The following is a 25498-nucleotide window of genomic DNA, read 5'->3' on the forward strand; positions in this document are numbered from 1 at the left end:
GTCTCCAATTGGCTCTCCTGAAGCGTCAATCAAGTTGGTGTCCGGGATTCCATTCCCAAATAGGGCTGGCCTGATCCGTAGGTGTTCGCTGACCTGCGACCAGCCAGCGGTAGCAGTGCTTCTTATTTACGCTCATTAGAAACGATGGAAATGCCGAACCGGGATCTTTATTTGAAGATGCGTGCGTGTCAAAGGTGGAAAGTGCAGTTTTAAAGCAAACATGAAACATTCAGAAACACCTCGTCTGTTCGCTTTATTAACTCGCCCGAATTTCCGTTCTCAGTCTAAGTGCTAAGACTGCCATCTTCCGGTGAATTCAAGGCAACAACAAAAATATAACAAGCGCCTGTTCTAGAGCCACGATTAATCATTTTCCTCAAGATTTAGAGGTATGTATTTTTTCTTTAATCTTACGTGTGTTTTTCTATTATTCCAGCCTTTTAATGTCTTCGTCAATCAGTTAGTTCTTCACTTTAAAAACATTTCTGCTTTGACAAGTGCTTTTAAAAAAACATCGTTTTGTCGCTGTCCCAGGAGACTCCTGTCAAACGCACCCAAATTATGAACAAATTGAAGTATTTATTCACTTAATGCCATGAGTCCCCAATCAAAGTATCACAGAGTATTCATGTGATCTAGGAGCACTCTGACTGTCATTTTAAAGAAGAAAGACTGAGAGGCCATGCATGCATTTATCATCTGGTTTAAAGTTATAGACTGGAAGTTATCAGAATATTGGAGATGTGGGTCTGTTGTACCTGAGAGAGAGCTGGGGCATGCTCTGGTCACGACACACATGAACAGGAGAGCTGATCCTGCTGCACTACGAGCCCCAATCTGGGCAGCCTTGATGCTTCTGGCTGTAAGGATTACACCACCTGCTGGTGTGACTCTCCAAAGGTCACCCCAAAAAAATCCCTGGTCCGGTCCATGCTTGTTAAATATTATTGCATTATTATTGCATCAACACATTCTTCGACCATCAAGACCAGGTGTGGAGTGTAAAGTACAATATGTATCCAAAATTATTTATTATTTATATAAATGATATTTATAAGGCATCTGATATATTAAAATTAGTATTATTTGCAGATGACACAAATATTTTTTGTTCTGGGGGGAATCTAAAGGAGCTGCTGGATACAATTACTTCAGAAATGTGCAAAATTAAAAAATGGTTTAACAGGAACAAACTATCGCTAAATCTAAGTAAAACTAAAATGATCTTATTTGGGAATTCCCTTAGAAATGCACAAGTGCAGATTCATATAGATGGTGTGGAAATTGAAAGAGTACTTGAACATAAGTTTCTTGGTGTGATTATAGATGATAAATTAAACTGGAAGTCTCATATAAATCATATACATAACAAAATTTCAAGAAGTGTCTCAATCTTGAGTAAAGTAAAACACATTCTGGACCACAAATCACTCCACATTCTCTATTGTTCCCTGATTGCACTGTATTTGAATTACTGTGCAGAGGTTTGGGGCAATATTTACAAATGTTCGCTATCATTCAATCTTTATATTACAAAAAAGGGCCATAAGGATAATCCATAAAACTGGTTACAGAGATCATACAAATCCACTATTCTTAAAATCAAAAATTCTAAAATTCACAGATCTGGTTCATTTTCTCACTGCACAAATTATATATAAAGCAATAAATAACCTGCTTCCTGACAATATTCTAAAAATGCACGGGTATGTTGGTATGGGTATATATATATTTAAATTTGTAGGTTGTGTATCCCTGAAGTGTTAATGGGGTTATTGAAAATGTGTATATATGCGTATGTGTATATACGTATGTATGGATAGATAGAAACATATATGTATATATATTTTAAAAAAAAATACACATGACATATAATGTAATTGCAAGGAGGTATTTCTGTAGTCTATTGATACTAGATAGTGGAAAAGGGGTGGGATTAAATAAGCTTATGCTTCTTCCTGCTCCTTTTTGAACATGAACGTTATTTGGAGTTGTGGTTGCTCGTTTTCCTTTTGTTTTGCTTTGTTCATTTGTCTCTTTTAATTCTATTTTGTTGTACTTTTTCAACATGTTCAAAATAAAGATTCAATCAATCAATCAAATATGTAGGTGACGTGAGGGTTGAGCCTGTCGTATTAAAACCATAAAGCTACACGTGTAACAAACAAAACCCAGATTGTTGAGCTAAGATATGTAATTTGTGTAATAATAATGATACTACTACTACTACTACTAATAATAATAATAGTTCTTGCGGATTTTCCCTGGATTGGAAACATGCTCTGAGGCTGGAAAGCTTTCAGCCTGTGCACAGCCGTGGAGGCGCTCAATCCAAGCCACATAAGAGCAGTCTGACCGATTTACACATCGCGTGCGAGCCAACCGCTTCTCGTGACAGCGGGACAGATGCTTCTCAGGCAAATGCTGCCTTCACTGCAGGAAGTCTAAGCGAAGCAGCACTGCGCATGCTATCGCACTTCTCTGACGACCGGAGGATGAATTATCCCCTGCTGTAAAACGGTGAGTAAAACTACGACAATGTCTACATACAGTCGCAGGTAGAGTGTGTGGGAGTTTGACACGGACACGGTGTTTTGTGCGCCTTTTTATTTTTATTTTTTCAAAGGACAGGGTCGCGCGTCCCTGTCGGGGTGTGCGTGCCTCCGCACCAAGCAGACGTCAGTTTGAGTGGGTGCAGGAGTGTGAGCAAGGCACGCAACTGTTCGTGCTGTATGAGTTGGTGATCCACACTGTGTTAAGGCCACTTAATACAGCGTGGAAGTTATTAATCAGTGCTGTTATCTGCTCTTTACTGCATAACAAGCCTGCCAGCCACTGTGTCTCTGCTGTGGAATCACCCAAACAGTTTATAAATGAGTTTCTCCTCGGTGCCTTTCATATGTATCTGCTATCATCTCCTACTTATGTTGGACTGAAGTGATATAATAGAGAGAACCAGGCTCGAATGATTGCAAAGGCACTTTATTTATTATTAATCGGTAGCTTTTTACCCTGGAGCGGTTTCCCATTTCGCACTGACCGTATATTATCACAGTCCAGTGGGTACTTTGTTCACATTTGACCACTCCATAATGTGATTATGTGCCAATTTTTAAAGCAAATTCTTAAGGTGTTCTGTAGCCATAATTATAGCACACACATACACATACATATAGGCAGGCTACATGGCAGCATGCTTTGCAGACTGCTTTATTTCATCTGGTAACAATGCTCCTGCAGATTGCATTTGTTCAACAGACTGACTGATCTGATGTCAGATTATTCCTTTGACTGAATGAATTAAATAGATGAATATCCTTGAATAGACTTTGCTGTGTTACGTTTGTAGGCAGTGCTTTAGTAAAAGCTGTAAGCTTTTGTTTCAGTATTTACGATGTTCTTGTGCATTCTTAGCAGCAGCATAGGAAGCAAGGCCCGGTGATGTGAGGATTATGTCATTTTAAGCCCTGTATGGACTCATTTCTATGACAGTTGCATGCAAGAAAAGGCTGTTAGAGGGGGTGGGTGGGTAAAACTCAGTGATTTGCATGTGCATTAAAGCGTGCACACTTGTCATGTGGACGTTAACACGCCTGCTCGCCCTTTTCTGTCTGCAGCTCCGAGAAGAGAGGTGATGGCGGGTGCTCAGGTCACCGTGTCTTCAGAGGAGGTCATGACTGCGAGGGAAGAGGAGGGAGAGCACAGCAGTACTGAGCAAAAATCTCAAGTCCTCTTGCACCTGCAGCCCGTCCTGCATGGGTAAAGTGGCTCGTATTAATATAAGCGCTTTGTTTGTGTGAAGAGCACAGTGATCTTTGTGTTAAACAAATTATGTGAGATACATCTGTTGTTTAATGCAGACTTAATTCAAAGAACACAAAATCAGGCAGGTATACAGAAGATGACCACATCCTAAAGTGAGACACCTTAACAACTATATTATATTTAAAGGCAACCTTTCCAACTCTTGCTAAATAAATACAATGAGCATAAAAGGAAACTGAAGTTATTGTTATTTCACTGTTGATTCTTTTAGCTAACAGTCTTTAAGTTTCAGTATGGATGCATTCACAGATTGAATAGAATAGAATAGAATAGAATTCAACTTTATTGTCATTGCACATGCACAGGTACAGGGCAACGAAATGCAGTTTGCATCCATCCAGAAGTGCTTTAGTGATATAGATATATTACAATATATATTAGCAATAATATAGATATGTGAGTATATTACAGAAATGGGTCTATTATGGTATGTTATAATGTACACGGTATGAAGTATGTTGTGAATATTCTATAACTATAAGTATGTACAGGCTGTAGTGAGTACAAGCTATGTACAGGATATGAACAGGATATAAATATGAAAAACTATACAGAATATGAAATAAATAACTTTACAGAATCTGAGATATACAGCTATACAGAAATGGGAACTATGGAAGTTGTAAACAGTTGTAGGATTAAAAATTATCGAATGTACAGAATGATTATTTACACAGAGCTATACAGTAGTGCAGTTAAGATAAGTGAGATATAATTCCTACAGAGGCTATATAAAGTGCTAGTGGTTGTGAGTGGTGGTTCAGTCCATGTTATTATTGTGTGTTTGAGGGTACAGTTGTCCATTGTGGTTGTGTGTATGTTCAGTCCATGAGTTTAACGTGGGTCAGATGTCAGGAGGCAGAGTTCAGGAGTCTGACAGCTGTGGGGAAGAAGCTGTTCCGGTACCTGGTGGTCTTAGTCCGGAGGCTCCTGTAGCGCCTCCCATTGCCATAAAAAGACAGATTTTTTTGGGGGAAAATGTCATTGACAGGCATACCATCATGCAGGCTGACCTTCCTTTGACTATAGTAAAAAATCTTCCTTTATTATGCACTGAGTAGCACTGGTGGCTGCCAGTATTTTTATTGTTTGGAAATGTTTGGCTTTAGTTGATTTTTTTCTTAGTTTCAGTGTTAGTTTTAGACTTCTTAAATTATTATTGTATGGAGGCTGAGATTCTTGTAGACATCCAAAGTCTCAATAAAGACGTCATCAATGCTTTATCAGGCAAATTGTAAAAGTTTTTTTAAAGCAAACTAACAAATACTGACACTGAGGATATTTCCTCTATAAACAATACAAATGCTTTACAGTCCCACATAAAGAGTGACATCTGGTCGTTCTGTGTATACATGCAGCCAACTTGCACGCATTTTAAGAATATTTCCAAGGCTTGCGTGCAATAAATAATTATTTTATATGTGTGGATCTGTCGCCCTCTGCAGGATGAATGATGACATTGCAGACACTGGCACTACAGTCCTGGCCATAGAGACGCATCATGGTGAATGACACAAAGACATTGCAACTAATTGCTGAACTGAACCTTTCAAACACACAGCTTATTCAGTCTAACCGATGCAGTAAACGGAATAATGAATCTCTCAAGCTTCACTGTCATGTAACAGATATACATGGAGAGTATTGACAAACCTCCTGGGGTGTTTGATGATTCTGACTTTCATTACTGCAAATGCACACTGTAATGCCGCTGCAGGCGGTCATGGCGATGTTTGTGTTCTGTAACGTTTAGATGACAGTGAAGCAGATGGAGATGAGGTCGAGTATGGCTACCCCATCACTTGCGGAGACAGCAGGGCGGTGCTGCTGTTTAAGAAGTTTGTGTGCCCCGGAATCAACGTCAGATGCGTCAAAGTAAGTTGATGTTTAGTGTGATCGTTTAATTATTACCTTATTATTACTGCAAAATTAATTTTTGAAAACCTTTCTCCGCGATGGCATTTTGGTCCCTTCTGTCTTATTACTCTCTCAGAAACATAATGTGTGCTGTCCTCCCTTTTTTTTTTTAACAGTTCAATGACGAGCTCATCAGTCCTAAGCAGTTTGTGCATCTGGCAGGGAAAGCTACTCTAAAGGACTGGAAAAGAGCCATCAGGCTGGGAGGAGTAATGCTCAGGTAGACTCATATAACTTCTTTTTGTCTGCTTTTTGTTGTAGAGCGGCGCACAGCTAAAGTCTCACTCATATAATTTGCAGCTGCTTGGAGTCTGTCAGGGTTTGCCGGTGCATTCCAGAGGCAGTCTGTAAGTGGCATTATCATGATAGCAGGATCAAATAGCACGGATGCAAGCTGCCGAGAAACACTTCTCACCTCTTTATCATGTTTGCGCTTGTTGTTGGTATTACTGTGAGATGGTACACAAAGCTCAAAAGGCCCTATCTGTTCTTTTCATCTTCATTCCTCCAGAGGCCAGATCAAGGCACTCTGTGTCGAGCACACCGCTGAGAAGCTATCAGGAACTCACTGGAAATTCAGTCCTAACATCCCCCCGTAGCTACGTAGCGTAAATATTTTCCTGGAAACTTTGCAGTGTTAACCTGGCTCTCCCCGTGCAGGAAAATGATGGACTCCGGCCAGATAGATTTCTACCAGCATGACACCCTGTGCAGCAACACCTGCCACAGCACTAAATTTGATGTGCTGATCAGCAGAACGCGGCTTCCTCCTGGGAACTCGGTGCAGCCGAGCCTGTCGTGTCTGGCTCTTGACCCTGTTGGAGGGCAGGTGTCTCCCGTGACAGGTAGATTTCAGTTGGCATTCAGTTTGCTGCTTTTTTTTTGCCTCCCACATATGCTTGGGCTGCTGCGGCATCACTCAGGAAACAGAACCTAAACCCTTTGGAAACCACTTGAACATTTACAGAAAAGAAACACAGCCTTAGGGTTTTTTTATTTTTTGGAAAGTAGTGAACGCTTTAATAAGCTTGACGTTTAAATATAAACATCAGCAATAAAAAGTTTGCTTTTAATGTTTACCTCACCACCGCACAGAAGAAAATAAAATCCAGAGAGGAGTGGTCGCATTATGGGTTTCACTGCATTTTGTTCCCATTTCAGAAGATGCACATAAGGCGGCAGAGGTGCAGGAGAGTTTGCAGGATAGGATTAGTGCAGCAGCAGACTGGAGCAACGGTCCACGGAGGCTTCTAAACCCTGTAACAGCCAATGGACATGCTACCAAAAGAAAGCTGGCTGACGTACCTGGTAATTATAAGAACACGTGCATACACTGGGGTGCTTGTTGAATAGATTAATAAACTGCATAAGGCAGGTACGCCCTATTTTAAATAAAGATAACACCCAGATAATTACTGTTCAGCGGGAAAATCTGTGCACAGTCAGTCACTGTTGGAACCGGGAAAGCAGATGGCATCTCCTTTCATGATAGCCCACACAGCAGCAAACCGCTCACCTCTACTGCTCCACTTTGGGTGTTTAAGCAGTCGCCACATGGGTATATGCTCTGTTTAGAAGCCATTTAGTGGCTTACTGCAGTTTTGGGCACAGCACATGGAGCATGTGCAAGTCACATGTTTAACTGCAAATGTCTGTCAGGTTATATGCTAGAATATGTCCTGTAGGCTCCGGCATCATGAAAGTTTTATTTACTCCTGGCATGTGTTACTTTTCCATCTGTTAAAGGAAATGTTTCTTAGAAATGTTTGACTTTAAAAGTTTCAATGCTATCATGGGTGGAGGCACAACTTCAGCCCACAGATCTTCAAGAGGTTGTATGTCTGTGAGCCCTGAAACCTGCCCTGAAGGGTTTAAATGAGTCATCCTGCAGTCCATTTGTCCCTTGTGTCACACCTCTTGCAGCATCAATTGTTTGACCCCTCCACCAAACCACTGAACCTTTGAATCTGCAGTTGTGCCATTCCTGCAGACCGTCCTTAAAGAGCTGCTGACCCCATCTGACATTTCTAAGTGCTATTCTAACCAAAACTTTGATTTAAGGGTGTTTTAAGTGACCTTATCAGGTGCTCTTTAAAGTAGATGACAGTAGATATCGATGCATCTTTAGCCTAGAGATGCATCGATATTGGTACTGTGCAAAAGTCTTGACACACCCATCGTTTCTTTATATTTTGCTAGGACAAAGGGAAAAATGTGCCGAGATTTACTAAAATGTCAAAACATACATTGAAGTATAGTATATAAGTCAAAAACAGAGTTTGTAAAGTTCTAACAAGCTTGTAAGTCAATATTTGGTGTGACCACCTTTAATCTTCAACACAGCCTAAAACCTCTGATTCAAGCTTTTTTCAACTTTTCTTTAAGTAGTCTCGAGGAGGTTCTGGGCTCTGGGGAGGCCGATCCATGACCGATAGTGTTCCGTTGTGCGTTTGGTATCACTGTGATGCTGAAACATGAAGCCAGTGTTAGTCAGATTCTTTCCACATGGTATTACATAGCGGATCAAAATCTGATGGTGTGTTTCTGTGTTCAGAATTCCATCAAGTTTGTTGACACGATCTCCAACATTTCCATGAACCATGACAAAACCTTTCAATAATACTTTGCATATCAAACCGTGACATCTTTGGCATCTTCCATAAATCTAACACAGGCTGCTTGTAATAAACTCCATCAAGATACAATTTAAAATTAGTTCTTTGTCACGTGTAATGTTTTTTTTTATGCTTGAAAGATTCACAGGTCAATGTTAAACGACTTAACAAACAAAAGAAACATTCCACTAAAATCAGGTCAGGTACAAGGACTGGACTGAAAAACGTTTGAAAGACCTTCAGAAAACCTGGACTTGAACTGCTGCTCGCTTTAAAAATATTTTAAAAAAGTCTAGTTTCCTTGGAAGCAAAATAAAACGAAATAAGGAGTCATAGGGCTTAAAACATGTAGCCAATTCACAGCTTACACCTCTACTCCTCTATCAGCTGCTGAAGAAATGCGCTGCTTCTCTGTAATGCACGATGTAAAGAAATGAATGAATTAAACTTCGGAGGGCCTTAAACGGTATTTGGAATATCTTCACCAGACATTCTGCATTTATCTCGACAGATTTTAAGCAAACATGAATTTGCATGCATTTCATATCAAGCATCTTTGACATTTTTACCACTTTCATGCGCTTGACTTGTTTTCCTTTTCTTTTGGCAGATCTCCAGTAATTCTTCATTCACTCTCAAATTCGCCTTGCCCTCCTTTCTCTCCTCTTGGAGCACCTCTTTTCTGACCCATTTTCACACTCTTTTGTCGTTCCCTCTGTCACATATTTGACATCCTCTCTCCAACTGCTGCATCACTCCTATTTCCTTTATCTCTGTATATTTGTTCCCAGTGTTTATCCAACCCTGACATATTCTGTTTCTGTTTTTCTTCTCTCTTTTCTTCCTCTTTCAAAGCTCTGACTCTCTCCAAATTTCACCTCCAACCCTATTTTTCTTGCTGCCTGTCCCCACAGCAACACAAAGCATTGTATACTTTTACACAAACTAACAAAACGAAAGGACAAACATGCACACACTTGCATAGATTTCTTGATATCCCATTATAACGCCCTACCTATTTGACCTCCTGTAGACGGGGTGTTGACTCTGTGGAAGGGTGTGGCAGACTGCGGGATGATGGGGGAGGTCCTATCCAGCCTCCAGAATGAACTGTTCAGCACTTTTAAGCGGGTGGAGCTTCGCAGTGAGAACGGAAACCTGCAGGAAACAGGTAAGTGCCCACAGTGGTACCCATCTAACCTCTGGACTGTGAAAAATGATTCAGTGTTGATGTTAATAAAACGTCAGCTGAGTCAAAACTTGAAAAATCAGGTTTCAAAAAGATTTTCAATAAAGGCCCCGCCAGCTAAATCTTTGAAAATTCATTGCTATTGATTTTGCAAACAGCTGACTTCATTGTGGACAAATCATTCAAAAGCCTTGTAGCTGACTCTTGATTATTTTGTTAGATGTCATGCTGCTTAATTCCTTGTGTGAGATGTTTGGGCTTTTGGATTCGGTGAAACAAGCCACAGACCTGAGGCGCAGCCAGACTGAAAAGAAAAAGATCCATAACAGTGTTTATGGTGAGAAAGCATTCAAAACTATCACGCGGCACATGCAGAGATACCCCGATGAAGCGAATTAACGATAATTTTCTTCTTGTGTAGACTTCGATGAGCTCTCGGAGGACAAGGGGAAGCAGAGCTGTGATAAAGGGACATCTAAAAAAGCCGCATCACTAAAACACCCTCGAACTCAGCGTAAAAGCAAGACGAGCAGCCATCCCCAGAGCTCGCTGCCCTCTGTCAAATCAGCCACAGCGATCCAGCCTCATTCTATCACAGGTTTATGTGCTGCATCTTACCCTCATCTCACAATAAACCCTCAGCTCTTTGCCCATTTCTCTGCCTACACCAGCCAGCGTTGTCATGCTGAAACTGGCAGGACAGACAGGGATGTCCACAGTGCCACGCTGGAGGGGGACCGAGAGATCAGTGAGGCAGACAACCAGGAGGAGTTTCATGGGCTGGGAAGGGAAGGCAACAAGAGAAAGGACACATCAGGGATCCACAAAGAACCTAGACAAGGGAGTGTAAAGTTTTGGGAGGGATCTCATGTTAGAAGGGACGAGGTGACAGAAGGCTTGCACGACATTGAAAAGGTGATTATGGGGAGAAAGGCATCAAAGAAACATAAAAGTAAGTGAGGCAGACGACCCCAGAGGGATTCTGCAGGACTAATTGAGGGAATGTGCCGGGAACTGAAAGAAGACACGGAGCGGAGAAACAATTAAAAACAATATGACTTTGTCAAACTCTACTTTTCCCACAGTGAAATATGCAGTACAGACAGCGGTTAGTGGGGTTGTCTTCTCACACAGACGCTTTTTAATGTTCTTAAATGGAAATGCTGGATTTTACAGCATCAGAGGTAATACAACTGAAATGACTCGTCGATTAAGTGACCGACTGTCCCAAACCATTGTTCGAGTCATTATGGGTGTCATAATATGCCCTATTTTGCAATACGAAGATTTATTACTGCTTTTTGAGATTTTATATGACACCAGCACTTAACAGAAAAAATCATTGACATTTCAGGTGACAATGAACGTGTGCTGGTCTGGTTGTTTTTTTTATTATTATCACCCACATAGTATCAGTGTTTCCAATCCTTTACAAGTCTGCCGTCTTTGATGACACTCTTCCTCTAGCTGAACACTGTCACTAATTAATGATAGATTTTTTTAGCAACTTGTAAAATACTTATTTTGTTACTTGTGTTTTGCGATTTATATCTTTTAGATTTTGTGAAATATTTCTCACTCAGGCTGTGATTAGGATTTGACCACCTGCAGACACATCCTGCCTGAAGATGTATGGCTCCCAGTTTCTAATCACGCCCCTTACACTGAGTACTAACAAATACAGAATCTTGCAGTAACTATCCCCTTGCTAGTTAAAAGTAAGAAGGGAGAAATAGCCATCAAAATGACCTTGAGCGATAATGAATGCATTTTGAATAAAAACCTTCGCATTTTGAATTTTTAACAGCAGCAGCGTGTGAGTTTTCTTCAAGCGCTAACTTCACACCACTCAATTTACTGATCCTTTTTAAAGTCAGGGCGTTGATGGAAATTGGAAAACGTTGGTGGTTAATCTACTGACCGTACAGGCAGGAAGCCAATAAATTGCGCACAGAGGTCATTGTTTATTCAAAGTTTCCCTGCTGGTTTTAATCTCAGCGGCTTCATTCATCTCATTACTTCTCACAGTCAGATTGTTCTAACGTCTCACGCGGACACCTGTTACCTTACTGACCTCCTCACAACAGAAACGAGTGTATTTGAACAGCTTATCAGCCTGCAGAGGAGGAAACACTGCTGCTGTGAGTTCCCTGATCACTGTGTTGGACTTGCAGTTTCTTTTTGACAGCCGGTGGAAATTGTCCTGTTTTTTAAGGTATCGCCGGTTTGACTGACCGATCTTCAGCGTTTTAGGCCACACACAGTGAAGTACAGTAGCCTTCTCATGTTTGCCTCCCCGTTGCGTTTCGCTGTTTGTTTGCTTTTCGAGCTGCATGCCGAGGCCGCGTGATAGACGCTGATGATTTGCCTTTGACAGCTTCTCTCAGAACTCTGATGATATGTTATTATCAATTCATGCACAACACTGCCTGGGCAGATGTAGTTGTTTGTGAGGCAACGTGAGTGGCAGCTGATAAAATGACTTTCATCGTAGTGCGGTTCTCAGCATCTCCGCTGACACCTGTCCTGCTGTTGGATTATTCGAACAGTATTTTGCAACATTCTATTAAGTTTAACACAAATTAAACTATAATGGAGAATTCTGAGCTTGTTTATATAAATTGCTGCTCTGTGGCTCGAATACTTGGAAGAAAAGCTCTGCTGTGCATCACGCAGGTGTAATTAGAATTGTTAGCCTGACATATATTGTGCTCCTTTGGTTAAATTAAGTAATCGGCTGAGCGTCGTATCATTCATCTGTCATTCCGGGCTAACGGCATTAAAGTCTGCAATGTGCTCTCATGTTTGGACTTAGATGCATCTCTGTGGCCACCTTTAATTTAATCCACGGCCTTAGTGCTCACACATCGCAGCAAAATGAATGATGATTAGCCTGCTTAATGGCATCTTGATCAAATTGGGGGTCCTGGAGCAGCAGCTAAACGTGTCAGCTTTTAACCTGAACAAGAGCGACTGTCACATCAGCACTTACGCAAGACGTTTAGGCCGGGAAGAAAAAAGCTGTAATCAAATACAAGTGCACACGTTGCTGGATGGAAAGAATATCCAGGAATTCATATTCAAATACACAACTTGTGTTTTCACACACACCAGACAGGACAAGCAAGACAACCAGATATGCATTTATATGTATCAAAGTCACGGTGGGGTTCTTACCTCTTTCCATGTAGTCGCTCCATCTGTGTTTTATATTTCACTCTGCATGATACCTGATTTCTGCCGTCCATTATATCAGGTGGACTCCAACAAACACAGCCAGCTGGGGTTGGAGAGAAAATGTAGTCTCATTAAATGCAAATTCAATGCACACAACATGACAGACCACATAATTTATGGAGAGATATGCTTTGCACCTGTCATGGGTAGGCGTGAAGGCATGCTTACCTGTCTGTCTTGTGTGAGTATACGTCTTACCTCAGCTGTAAAACAGTCGCTAACATGACAAAAAAAATCTTTTTTTCCAGGATAGTTTGTGCATTACTTGATTCATTAGTCCTCAGGTTGCTGATATGATTTTAAAACATGATTTAGCATATTTAAACAGGAGTGAAATTAAAATGTTTAGTTTTAATTCTCAACTGTGTGCAGTGATGTAGCTTTAGCTGGAATAATAAGTAGGCTATTCCTCCGCCTGTAGGCATTGTTATCAGACTCCTGTACCTGTGTTTGGAGCCTCTGGCCAGGGAAGATTAGAGAGCTTCTCCTTAACATTAAATATATGAAAAGTATCTCACTGTCTGAGCCAAATCTAATCTCTGTGCCTGGACCTCTTAAAGCAGCGTGACTAACCTTTCTTTAAATCTTACAATCTACTTTTACACATGAGATAGCACTTTGAGGCAGTGAGGTCAAATAAAAGAGTCGCAAAAAAGTGATTGCCAACTAAAGGGTTCTCACAAACATACAGGTATAGAGACACACAATCTCTCACATTGTGGGGTTTTGCTTCGCCGACGTTTGAGCACCTCGGTGCCATTGATAGATCTGACCGCTTGGAGGCGCCCGGCTCATACTCTGAATCCCGCGGAGGGCGAAGTGGAGGCTGGGACTGAAAGTGGGCTTGAGAAAGAAATCTCTCCCCTGAAATGTTTACCCTGACGTCAGTTTGCAGAACTAGCTCTGCCCTGTCTGCTTCAGTGTCTCCGAAACTCCACTCAGTCAGATTTTTTGGGGGGGGACTAAATGGGCTCCGCTCTGCCTGCGCTGCCGGATCGCACCAAGTAAATGAAATGATTTCTTCTGCACATTTAAAGTGGACTAAATCATCTACACGATGAACACCTGCGCCTTTCTCTTAATTTTGACTGTTCAGATCTACGCCGATGGCATCGAGGGGCCAACAGGTAAGGCACACGTTCATCTCGATCTCGTGGACACGTTTGGGAAGTTTTACCATGCGGATGAAAGTCCACTGAAAGAAAAAGCGGAGCGAATCTGGTGGAGGTGCCAACTTTTGTGCTCCTGTTCCTCCAAAACACGCTGCTGCGTTTATCTGCGCCTTTCTGCCCCTTTCCACGACTTACCGTGGGACGATGTCCTCCCAGCAGAAGCTACGAGCAATAACTTTTATAAACTGAAGCTTCAAGTTTCCAAGGTTAATAAAAGGAAGAAAAAAAACAAAGGTTGGTGGTTAGGATGACTGCGAATGGGTGCTCTGGGTCGGGGGGGAAAAAGCTTCCATTTCCCTAAACAGCACAGCCTTTTGCGCTGCGCCGCTTCTGCTTTCTGTTATCGCCCAAGCCCCATTTAAAGGCGCCAGGTAGCCTGAACGGTGTCTGCGATCCAAAGTTAGACATCAGTTCATTTCCTTAAAAACGAAAAATAAAATCAGAGATCCCCGCAGAGCATGTGTGCACGAGTCTCTCATATCCCCACAGCCTTGACCCAATCCTTGATGACATCCAGACCCCCCCGTCAAAAACCAAAACCACACCGGCGTCGGTTTAAACAGGGGGAGTCGGAGACTCTTTAAAAAGTTTGAATGTGACACTGCTGTGATTACTGGTTAATTGTCGCGTGCACTCTGGGATTAGATGAGTCTTTCTCACAGATGCCACATTTTTATCTCAAGGTGGTGAGATGCTCCTGTTTCTCCTTGGACGAGGTGGGCTGTCTGGCTGCAGAAAGCTCACCAAGCGGCTCTTAATTTCAAAACTGACACGTTAAAAAAAGAGAACATTTTAGAGGCTGATTTTATTGTTGGAAGAAGTCTATTCGTCTATTGCCAGGCTGGATTGGGAGACTGAGGATTTTTTTCTCACATGAATAGGATGCAGTGTCTGACTTTTTCCTCTAGTTTATTCTTGAGATTGGATTATACCTTATAAATGAAATCTTTAGAAAAGAAATGGGGAAAAAAACTGCCTCATTTGAAAGGTGGAAGGAGAAAGAAAAAAAGCAATGAGAATAAATGTCATATTAAGGAATTAAACATTTATTCAGATACAGGTATAAACTCAGGTGTTCTGGATTAATTTTTTTTTTCTCAGTGCCTGAAACGGCTTGGGCCTGTTTGAATTAATGCACACACATGCATATGCACATTGTGCATTAAACCTAATAAGGCTAATAAGGCGTTAACATGGATATCATTTACACGGCAGACTGTATAAATATGCACCACAGCGCTTGTCACCTGCGGAAGGAAATTGGCTTGATGTTTTCCATTATTACTTTTGCCAGGATTTGCATTTCTTTCTTGCCCTGCTTAGTGGTTCATGAGACAAGGGAGAAGCCACTGATGCTCTGTGTAAGTGAAAGAAGCAGCAGCAACAAAAACAGCACTAAAAAAAATAAAAAACCTCCCCCCCAACAAACCAAGCATAATATGTTTTGTGGAGAGCTGAATGGAGCACATCATTAAGAGGAATGGGCTGAGACATATGAAGGATTAAATCACACACAGGTAATTAAAAGAGCTGAATGGAACAGCAACGCTTCACTACGCAACGCTGTGTGAGGGAGTCTGTCAACAAAAATGTACATGCTGTCGTTCCTTTTTCTTTTTTTTTAAAAGTTTGTTAACTGGAGTGTTGCAAGTCCTTGACGTCTTCCACCTTCCCATTAGCTGCTAATAGGTAACAGTTTAGTTGCCAGTTTTTGCAGCTTCTCTTCTACGTGACTGATGCCACTCCTCCTCCTCCTCTCCCCTGGCTTGACTTCCCCTCATGGCTCCTCCACCTACCTGAATCCTGTGGGAGGCGAAGTTAGGGAGCACGCATAAATGCAGCTTTGAATCTCACAATCTTTAGAGAGTCTCTTTTGCTGTGATTGGGCGAGGACCACGTCTTTAGAACAATTAGGGCTCACTTCTCTTTTCATTTTCTCGCCCCTTTCACCTCTTCCGATCCATATCTTTCAAGCCATAACCCTTTCTTGCTTGTGCTTTGGGTCAATGCAGGCCGTCAAGTGAAATGATTATTATCTCTATCTGCTGCACTGGACTCACTGCAGTGTGTGTGATTAAAAATAAAGAAAAGCACGGCATTTGCATCAAATTCGCATAAAGAGCCCGTCATGTAGACGGTCGACGTTCCAGTTGTACAGCTATATGAGCGCGTTTCCTCCCTCCTATGGAGCTCAAACTGCCACTTTCACTCCCCTGTTGTCTCTTAAGGGAATAGAACGAATGTTCACTTACCATCTGTCTCCTCTATTAGCACTGAATGTTGTCAACTGAGTGGTGTAATTATCCCGCGTCTCATGACTCATTTCCCAGTTTGATCTAAAGTTAAGGCAGAATATCCTTTTTTTGCTTATTTCCCTGAATAAGCTAACGCTTAGATCAAGATGAAAAGGGCCGCGGAGCCCAGACTGTCTAGCTTAAGCATGGCATGGGATGAATAACACCTCGGGGCCTCAGGTTTACACTGCATAAACAAAAGCACCGATCCTGGGATGTGTAATATGGAAACACCTGCACTTAGAAGCATAGAGGGGATGGAGCTGCAATGATAATCAGATCGTCTTTTACATAATTTTAAGAAAAAAAAACAGTAATGTAACTTAATCATGCATCATAGTAAGCTGACTAACTAAAAAGTTAACACACACCTATACAAGCATTAGCAGATGTATTGATACATGTACCAAACAGACAACACGGTATATATGTGGCTAAAATAATTCAGTCGCTATATTATTTCAAAAGAAGTGTTCCCAGGCTATTTAAATGTTTATGCTGTGCCAATTTGACTATTTTCTTTATTGCAAAAGGTTATTATTGTAGCATTATTCATCTCCCGGCGCCTATTTGTAGCTGTTACATATTGCTTCTTGAGAGTCCATTAGACGTGCTCACTGTAATAAGCTTCTAACTGAATGGCGAGGAAAAAAAAGACCCTCTGATGCATTTGTGAATTATTGCTGGAGAAAGAAAAAAAAAAACCCATCATGTAGAAAATGTTGCCTCGCACCACAGAATTGCAGTAAATCCACCAAGTGGAAGTGTTCCCTGCAGGAGCCAGGCCACCATCTGCGGATGGAATACAAACGGGCAGTAAGGATTGGGCCTAAATCAGACTCCTGAAATGACTGGTTGATTTCCATCTTTGTGGGATCAGGGGCAGTAATTCAGAGAGCAGATGGAAAACTTTGCAACTGTGAGGGAAGGGATTGAAGCGGGAGGACGGTGGGGAAAGAATTTCAGAGAGGGAGAAGATGAGAGCGACAGAGGGATTCATTCAGATAGATTGTTGGGGTGTTTTGTTTTTCTGCTGAGGCCACAGCAGGACATTTGCAAAGCTCGTGCATGCCGGCCATTCTGCCTTCGGCTTGCACGTGTGCGTGTGTCTGATTAAACAGGCTGCTTATGAGAGAAGCCCTCTGCTCTCCAGCCTGTCTCTCCTGTTTCTCATCTATTGTAATGTGGGGCTACGTGGAAGAGAGCCAGGCCACGATCGGCTTACTCATCTCACAAGGCTGGAAGATGAAACGTATCCATCTACCGTGTGTACTCAAGGAGCTCTGCTTCATGCCAAGTGCCATGATTGGTACGCCTCATCAGTGAAGGCATGTGTCCGGTCTGGGGCCTGCTCCGTCTTCATCTGGGCTAATCTCTCATGTCTTTCCCATGCATCTTCCCCATCTCGGTGCTCTGCTGAGTGTGCAGGCATTTATTAGTCTTCTCCTATGCCAGGCTGCGGCTCACGCACATCTTGTGATTGTTGTGCTTAATTAATCCTGCTAAGCGTTTTTCCTGTTCTCTTTTTAATTATCACATGCTAGTGTTCTGTTTCTAAATCAGTCCCAACTTAGTTTTTTTTCTCTCCCCTGTCTGTTGAAGAGCTCTGTGAGTTGTGGCCTACTCAGGCAGAGGATTGTTTGCTCTTCAGAAAGGTCAAGCACTGGTTGGGAGTCATGTTTTAGAGGCAGAGAAAGAGCAGGTCGTTGTCTTTGAGAACAGGGCAAAGCCCAAAGGCAGGTTTGCTTCCGCTGTGCGCGCGCGTGTGTGTGTGTCTCCTGTGCCATTTAGCCTTGCCTTTCTCTGTGTGCCCTCACTGCTTTGTATCTGGTCTCGCCGGCCAGCACAAAGTGCTGAAAGGAACCACTGGGAGGGAAACCTGGCAGATTGGAGATAATTATACATGACACTTATTATCCTGTCGAGGTCTCTTATTGTAAGTGTATTATGAAGGGGCCAGGAATCAGGCCACGGGAGTCCTGAGAAACAACAAGTGGGAAATCCAAAAACAGATTTTCTCCTTTAGAAAAGAATAAACGACCGTGAAACGTAAAGCAACGAGACACTAGAGAAATTAGCATGGCATCTGCTCTCCAGATCATATTTGTATTCAATACTTGCGCGCTGCTATTCTACAGCAAACGTATGAAAAAGAGGCCATGAACTGTTGAGGTGCTCACATCAAGCAGGAATGGGAAACCTTTTCCTTTCTTGCCTTCTTGCTTGCAGAGTGTTGTTAAAAGAAGAGGTGATGCAACACAGAGGTAAACATGCCCCTGTCCAGACTTTCTTTTGGAGCACGTTGCTGGCATCAAATTGAAAATGTACAGCTGATAGTCATGTGCCACTTGCTGTGTACACTTAAATGTAGGGTTTAAATGATTAGCAGATCCTCGCATTCTGTTTTTATTTACACCGCACTACATTTTAGACATTTTTTTAAATAATTGAGTTGCACGTTTGGCCGAAGGCTTGGCTTCTTGTGGATTTCTGAGCTGTGATCGCTGAGGCTCTTCAAATTCAATTTAAATGTATTCTAGTTCTTTGCATAGATTCATAGCCCGCTCATTCTTTTTTTTTTTAATTTGAAAGCTGCACTCTGTGACGTACGCTATGAATGTTTTAGCATATTGATGAAAATTGCATGTGTATGTGTGGTCCCCTGTCATTTTCATATGTGTGCATGTTAACATCACCTCCGTCTCTGCTTGTAAGACCACGAAATCACACGCTGAAGCCTTGACATGCAGCAGGGTCCTGTGTTGCTGAGTGACTGAACTTGCCATGACACTGATGCTAGCATGGGCTTGAGCTGCTGCCACGGTGAGCTCTTCGGGGTTACTGTGACACCTTCCAACATCCTGGAAGAGATGCCAAGAGTTGAGAGATTTACAGTCAGTCGCCTGCCTCGGCCTGTCTCTTCCTTTCCACTCTACAGCCGGAGTGCGGGTCTCTTTGCTCCCTCTGCCAGTTGTTATTAATGTGGTATTGATCTTTCAAACTCTGGGAAGTCCATTTTACTTAAATTTGATCAAAGTGGCATAGCGCCAGTGGCCTGCAAGTTTGATGTAGGAGTGGGAATTAGCTGGTCAGTCAGCGAGGACCTGCATTACGTAAGTACCTACAAAGAGCGGAGTAATGTTAGCCGTATGCGTAGCATACAAGAAAGAGGTAAAAGCCGAAATGCTTTTAAACAGGAAATAGTGAGCTTTTGTTTCACAGGGAAGCTGCATACTGGATCATAAAGGGAAGCTATAAAATATGTAGTCGATGTACTGGTCTGAATTAAAATAGCTGACATGCTCATTATCACTTAAAAGCACATGTTTCACTTGAGTAACGGACATGGAATATTATCATTGAACACAGATTGGCAAGAGTTTATAGCCTGAATAAGAAAAGTGAATAGCTCGAGTGCATGCACATGCAGGTGTGTAATTAGCCGACAAGGAAATAACCAGGGCTCTGAGTTTGCAGCCGTTTCAGTCCCAGTGTTTTCCTCCCCAAGGCAGTGCCTTCCCAACTGCAGAAATTGGGTCTGCAAGACTGATGCTGCAAGTGCCGCTCCTTATCCCCCTGCCCAGAGAAAAGAAAGCCTCCTGAGCAGTTTAAAATTAGCCCGCTGGCCGTGTTTCAGTTCTTTACCTTTCTCTGTGTCAACAAAATTTCCTGCCAGAATCTTCAGGCCCTCTGAGTTGGTGTATGCGGTGTGTAACAAATGCTGCTGGAATCAAAGTTCAGAATTAGGACGGGATTGTGGAGTCGAGATCTGACCTATTGTTCGGCTTCTTTTTTAGTCCTTTGCATATGAAACAGTCAGCGAAATATGAGCCCCTGACACTCCTCTAAAAGTCAAAACACTCTCTTCAGGACATTTTTCTCCCTGTAATAGATGCAGAATTTAGTTGCCTTTGTGCCATGAGACCTGCTCTCAAGGGGAGGCAGGGAAGTGGTATTTCTGGTTTGACCAGTTCCTTCCAGCAAAGAAATATCCTCACGCAGACCCAGGGATGAACCTGAACACTTATCACCCTGATGCATCCCACACTTATTAGACTGACAATCTTTCATATAAACTTTATTAGCACAGTGGAAATTGAAGAGCGTTAAAGTGTAACAGAGCGTGGATAATGTCTACTGTGCTGATTTAAAAGAGCGCAGCATTCAAGGCTCGCCCTGCATGAAATCTATAACTAAAACTGAGATCTTTTAAAAAAAGGCAATAACTTCTCAGTTATAGCTTCTGCATTACATGATTGAAGATTCCCTGCAGCACAGTCTCATGGCACGGGGTGACACTCAGCTGTGACAGCTGCCACTGCTGGTGGGTTATGGGTAGGTCATGGCAGCTGGGGTAGCACAGGTGCCAGCTGGCAGGAAGTCACTTAGCGGAGGGATTTTGAACCTGTTGATGTCATATAACAAGTTTACAGTACTTTTGATTTGATTTTGATTTATTGATTTATTGATTAGCATTCAAATATCTCAGTGAAGACAGAATAAAGATTACCACAAAGCAAGAAAGCACGAGACAAGGCTAATCAAAAGGTATTGGCTGAAGCATTTACTTATTACGCCAACCCTTTTAACAAAAGATCTTTTTGCATGCAGCTCCTGTACACAGGGCTCGAAGCAAAGAATAAAACAAAGCAAAAACAAACAAACAAACAAACAAACAAACAAACAAACAAACAAACAAAACCCCCCCCCCCAAAAAACCTTCCACCTTAGATAAGTAACTACATCAAAGCAAAAAATCAAGAGTTTCAGTATTATTATTTTTGCTCTTTTCATTCTTGATTTATATATTTTTCTAATACTCTATTTTTAAACATGTTTTTAAAAAAGGAAAATGAACCACACCTTTTTAAATCACTGTCATAACTATTCCACAGGTTAACTCCTCTAACAGAAACACATCTCTGCTTTATATTTGTCCTTATCTTGTTTTGTTTTTTTAAAGAAATCTGTTCCCCTTAAGTCATATTGACTCTCTCTGACTTTGAACAGCTTCTGAGTACTGCGGCAAAGCAAGTTATTTTGTGCTTTATACATTATCTGTGCCATTTTATATTCAACTAAATCATAAAATTTCAGGGTATTCAGATTAATAAACAAAATGTTAGTTGGTTCTATATAGTTTGATTGGTTTATAATTCTTATAGCTCTTTTTTGTAATTTGAAAATAGGAAGAGTATTTGTTTTATATGCATTACCCCATATCTCCAGACAGTAAGTCATATATGGAAGCAACAGAGTACAATAAAGTGTGTATAATGTTTTTTTGTTCAGGACATGCTTTGTTTTATAGAGAATAGCAATGGTTTTTGACATTTTTGTTTTCACATGGTTTATATGAGACTTCCAACTCAGCTTATCATCAATCATCACTCCAAGAAATTTATTTTCGTACACTCTTTCAATTTCAATTCCATTAACCCTGATTTTAGATACATTTTTCATTTGTCTAGTGCCAAAAATAATCAATTTTGTTTTCTTTATATTTAATGATAACTTATTTACATCAAACCAGTTTTTTAATATATTTAACTCCTTTTCCGCTGTAGTCAGAAGCTGTTCTAGGTTTTTACCTGAGCAATACAGAGTGGTATCATCAGCAAACAATACACATTTTAACAGTTTGGAAACACTACATATGTCATTTATATATAATATGAATAATTTAGGGCCCAGCACAGAGCTCTTGATTTAAGATACAATTAACATGTGATGATGTTGACTAACCAACCAATTCTGGGGCTTAAAATACTGATATTTTTTCAAAGTTGCTGACATATAAATAAGATCTAGTTTAGTGCTGAATCAGTATTAGATGATGAGACATTCGTAGTATGATTGTCCTGTGACGTGTATATATATTTCTAAAAAAAGAAACAGCTATTAAAAATAGTTCTAATAGGCCTAAAAAAGTACTACGCCTTTTAGGAGTATTAAAAATATTAGTGGAATTGCACAACAAAGTCACAATAAAATGAATGAACTATACTCAAAGTATCCCCCTCCAACATGTTTTTATCAGTCATTTTAAATGGCTCCATATAGATCCATCTAGTGACCTTAAAGAAGAGGTCAGAGGTCAAATGTAACATGATATTTTAAGTCTTTATACACTACTTTATATATTTTGAGAGTACACATCGCACCACAGAATCATAGTTTCTAAGGCTTTTTTGTCAATTTTTGACCAACAAATAATTAAGTTTACCTTGAAGATCTTGGTGGGTGTAAGCCAAATTGTAATGGTTTGTTAACACGACGTTACCCTCCACCCCCTACACAGTTTTATATTCTGATCACTCAAAAATGTTTAAGCTATCTTATTCACAGACAGAATGACACACATGCAAACGCTAAAGCACAACTTGGGGGAAGGTAACGAAAACGAAACGCGGTGGTAAACAAAGTGAATTTGTTGAAACAGGTGATTTGTCATAGATGCTAGGGGGAACCTCCACCTGTTTAACTTTCCTGCAAAGGTAGCTGTGAAAGCAGAGCCAGTGGCAGCTTGTCTAGTAAGCTAGTCTCCTATCGGGCTCCTGTCAAAGACCAGAGGTTTATCCACAATGCACATGTGCAAACAACCAGACAAAGCTGCTGCTCCCTTAAGCTCAAGACATGGTTAATGTGACACAAACATACCCATGATAAATGACACGTGTGTGTGTGCGCGTGATGTCCACCTTCTAGTCTTTTCTCTTTAAAGGCCTCACTGTGTTATAAACTAATTCAATAATTATAAGCCATAGGTAATCTTTCAGAGCTTTAAAGATATCTCAGCAGCCAGAACCAAAACAAAACTGGACTTTATTTTGGTTCTTGCTCGAGGAGTTTGTGCAGCTACACAGCAGCCATGGTAAGAAGTATGAGCAGGAGTGCAGGAGCAGTCATTTTGGAGGTGGCAAGACTTTACAGCACACAGGAGGCTCTGGAAAGATGGCACCTCATCCTCCTCTGAGGACTCTCAGGTTGACATGGAGGAGGCTTCAGAGGTGGAAACAGACCAGCTGGAGTCCAACTCTAAATCATCTGATTGGAGGGTGGGTGGAGAAGAGACGGTTGAAGCAGTGAAAGGATGGACTTCTCAACGTTTTGGTCATCCCCATATTTTTGTCTTCCACATAGAGTGCAAGGCTCTGCTACGTCCCAGCAGCCAGAGGTTTGATCCCAGTGGAATCACAGAGGAACTGCATACTCATGTAGAGATGTGCATTTTGTGTTTACAGGCCAAATAATAAATCAATTCAAATCTGCAGGGTGCTGCTCCCAACCTGTCTCATCAGCAAATATAAGGGCAGTGTGACTTTTGCATGGACAGAAAGAGAAGAGCTGGCAGCACCATGTAGGAGCATGCATGTAGCTCCACCTCAGCTAGAGTCCCTCTTCTTTAAAGGGTCAAAATCTAAAAACTATAATTAATATTTGATATTTATAGTTCATACTGAAGTAGTTTTTTTTTTTTTAAATGAGCCATTTAAAGTGGAAATATAATATTTATACAGCAGTTTTTGTCCTTGGGCTGAAAAGAGTCTGGATTAAGGGATAATTTCATTTTTTATTGTGCTTAGTTAGGTTTTGAGAACCAAAACTATTGGGTTAGTGTTAAGGACAAAGAAAAAACCTGCTTTGGTTCAAATACTCTCTGTCCTAACATTAACCCTGCACACAGAGAAATGAGTTAACTGTACACAGTGCACTGACCTGTGACCGAGCCTTTATAGGCTGGAGTGAGAAAAAATGTTAAGGGTTCTTTTTGAGGAGTTTAAATTAAATAACTATTAGAAATTCTAGTTGAAGTGAAAATACACCCAAACTGGGGTTGGATGGTTTTATCACTAATGTGGCTGTTGCTTGCAGTTTCATCATAGGTCCATGTGAGGAACGTTGCACGCTACTCCTCCAGATTCGTAATTTTTCTTATTTTTGTAGAGTTCATGCAGTCCTCGTTCTCCTCTGGACTGCGGGTGTGAGTACCAGTTTCAGTTTTGAATTTAAACAAATGCAGTGAGTCTGCAGAATATGGCAACGTGCTGTGATACGCTAGCAGATGTGTCGGCTTCTAACCGCTCGATGGGTTGAAAAGCTTTTGTCAAGTGATGTTAGTAAAGAGAGTTTGGGAACTCGGCCAGCCTTGAAAGCTTTGTTCTGACTTAGGTGTTGAAGTGAGACAGAGCAAAAGCAGAGGGTATTGATTTCTCAAACACAGCTTGTCACAGTCAGCCTATTGTCTTCTTCCTCTTGAAACTCTCCTTTCGATCCTACATGACCTCCCGTCACAATACTTCTCACTTTGACACGCCGCTTTTTCAGCAGTTGCTCAAGGGATTGTGACAACCCAAATATATATATGTATAAGTCTTTTGCACCTTATCTGATAGGCTTCTATAGTTTCATGAGCAAGTTCAGGATTTGCCTCTCTACCATTTTCCGTGTGGCCTGATCTGCAGTGTGCACATTCAAACCATTCATTAGCAGCCAATTCATAGAAAACAGTATCTATTATTCATTTTCTGTGGCAGGATGGTATAATTGCCCAAAGGCAAAAACATGATCTGTATTTGCTATCCAGTGCATTAAGACAGCATGCGAGTCACTTCTTCAAGGACACTAATGAAGAGAGAGAGAGAGAGCTCCTGACCAAGAAAATATTTGCCCTTTATCCTCAGTTTGCGGTGCTCCTATTGTGTTGCTCAGAAATAGGTGCAAGATTAATGTCTGCACAGTGCTTTGATGTTTAGGTCTTTTTATGCAGACATATAAAAAAGCTGGTCATCTTCTTACCTGAATTCCAAGTAGGGTAGCCCTGGCAAACGTGCCCTCAGGGCTCTCAGGACCGCTGCAGAGGGCCTTCCAGGGTCCTCCCGGGCAAGCGATTTCTTAGCTGCCCGATGTTCCTGAGACACGGCTCATCGAGTGGTTTGAAAAGCCTTTGTTTGTACCTGTGCTTGCTGTCTGACTTGTGTGCCAACTGACATGAGGCGGGCAGTGGGAAGGTAATTGCCCCATGAGAAGAGGAACTTATTGATAGGCTGAAGTGGGCAATGGCATGACAGTGCCATTCTGTACACTTGATATCTGCGGAAATGCTTGTCTGTCATACAGTAGAAGAATTGAATTTCCTGTTGTTCTTTTTTTTTTTAGAATAGAGGGTGCCATTAGAAGTAACGTGGAAGAGTCACTGAATCAAATTGGAGATTTATATAACATTATGCTATAGTTTATAGATTGCTA

At 41.4% G+C, this 25498-nt stretch overlaps 2 protein-coding genes and 1 long non-coding RNA gene across 7 annotated transcripts in view; 2 read left to right on the forward strand and 1 right to left on the reverse strand.

Moving 5' to 3' along the window:
* Positions 1-75: 75 nt before the first annotated feature.
* LOC101466650 (glucocorticoid modulatory element-binding protein 1) lies at positions 76-12331 on the forward strand. Of its 2 annotated transcripts, none has more exons than XM_076889736.1 (10): positions 76-389; positions 3618-3759; positions 5271-5329; positions 5579-5700; positions 5859-5962; positions 6403-6587; positions 6904-7050; positions 9391-9528; positions 9767-9883; positions 9968-12331. In XM_076889736.1, the coding sequence occupies exons 2-10, from the start codon at positions 3635-3637 to the stop codon at positions 10504-10506; spliced, it is 1536 nt and encodes a 511-aa protein (XP_076745851.1). In that variant the 5' UTR covers positions 76-389; positions 3618-3634; the 3' UTR covers positions 10507-12331. The 2 variants fall into 2 exon arrangements, with proteins under 2 accessions (XP_076745851.1, XP_004560035.2); XM_004559978.3 differs by lacking the exon at positions 76-389 and adding an exon at positions 1840-2520.
* Positions 9447-14443, reverse strand: LOC143421039 (uncharacterized). Its single transcript, XR_013100762.1, has 3 exons — positions 14091-14443; positions 12724-12826; positions 9447-9564 (listed from the first exon to the last, which is right to left on the reverse strand). It is a non-coding gene; the product is annotated as an uncharacterized LOC143421039 (long non-coding RNA).
* ptprub (protein tyrosine phosphatase receptor type Ub) overlaps positions 13635-25498 on the forward strand; it is a 195117-nt gene continuing 183253 nt past the window's right edge. For 2 of the 4 annotated variants that reach the window (XM_076889732.1, XM_076889733.1), the window contains exon 1: positions 13635-13910. In XM_076889732.1, the coding sequence (XP_076745847.1) occupies positions 13841-13910 (70 nt within the window). In that variant the 5' untranslated portion in view covers positions 13635-13840. The remainder of the gene's footprint in view (positions 13911-25498) is intronic. The other 2 variants (XM_076889734.1, XM_076889735.1) reach the window with 1 other exon arrangement.

Source organism: Maylandia zebra, linkage group LG11 (assembly GCF_041146795.1).
Source record: "Maylandia zebra isolate NMK-2024a linkage group LG11, Mzebra_GT3a, whole genome shotgun sequence".
Classification (NCBI taxonomy): domain Eukaryota; kingdom Metazoa; phylum Chordata; class Actinopteri; order Cichliformes; family Cichlidae; genus Maylandia; species Maylandia zebra.

Bases quoted from the DNA above. Each gene is read 5' to 3' on its own strand.
- LOC101466650 (XM_076889736.1), top strand. From the start codon at position 3,635: ATGGCGGGTGCTCAGGTCACCGTGTCTTCAGAGGAGGTCATGACTGCG. The intron at 3,760-5,270 runs GTAAAGTGGCTC...CGCCCTCTGCAG, and splicing joins CTGCAGCCCGTCCTGCATGG to GATGAATGATGACATTGCAG. The intron at 9,529-9,766 runs GTAAGTGCCCAC...TTATTTTGTTAG, and splicing joins CGGAAACCTGCAGGAAACAG to ATGTCATGCTGCTTAATTCC.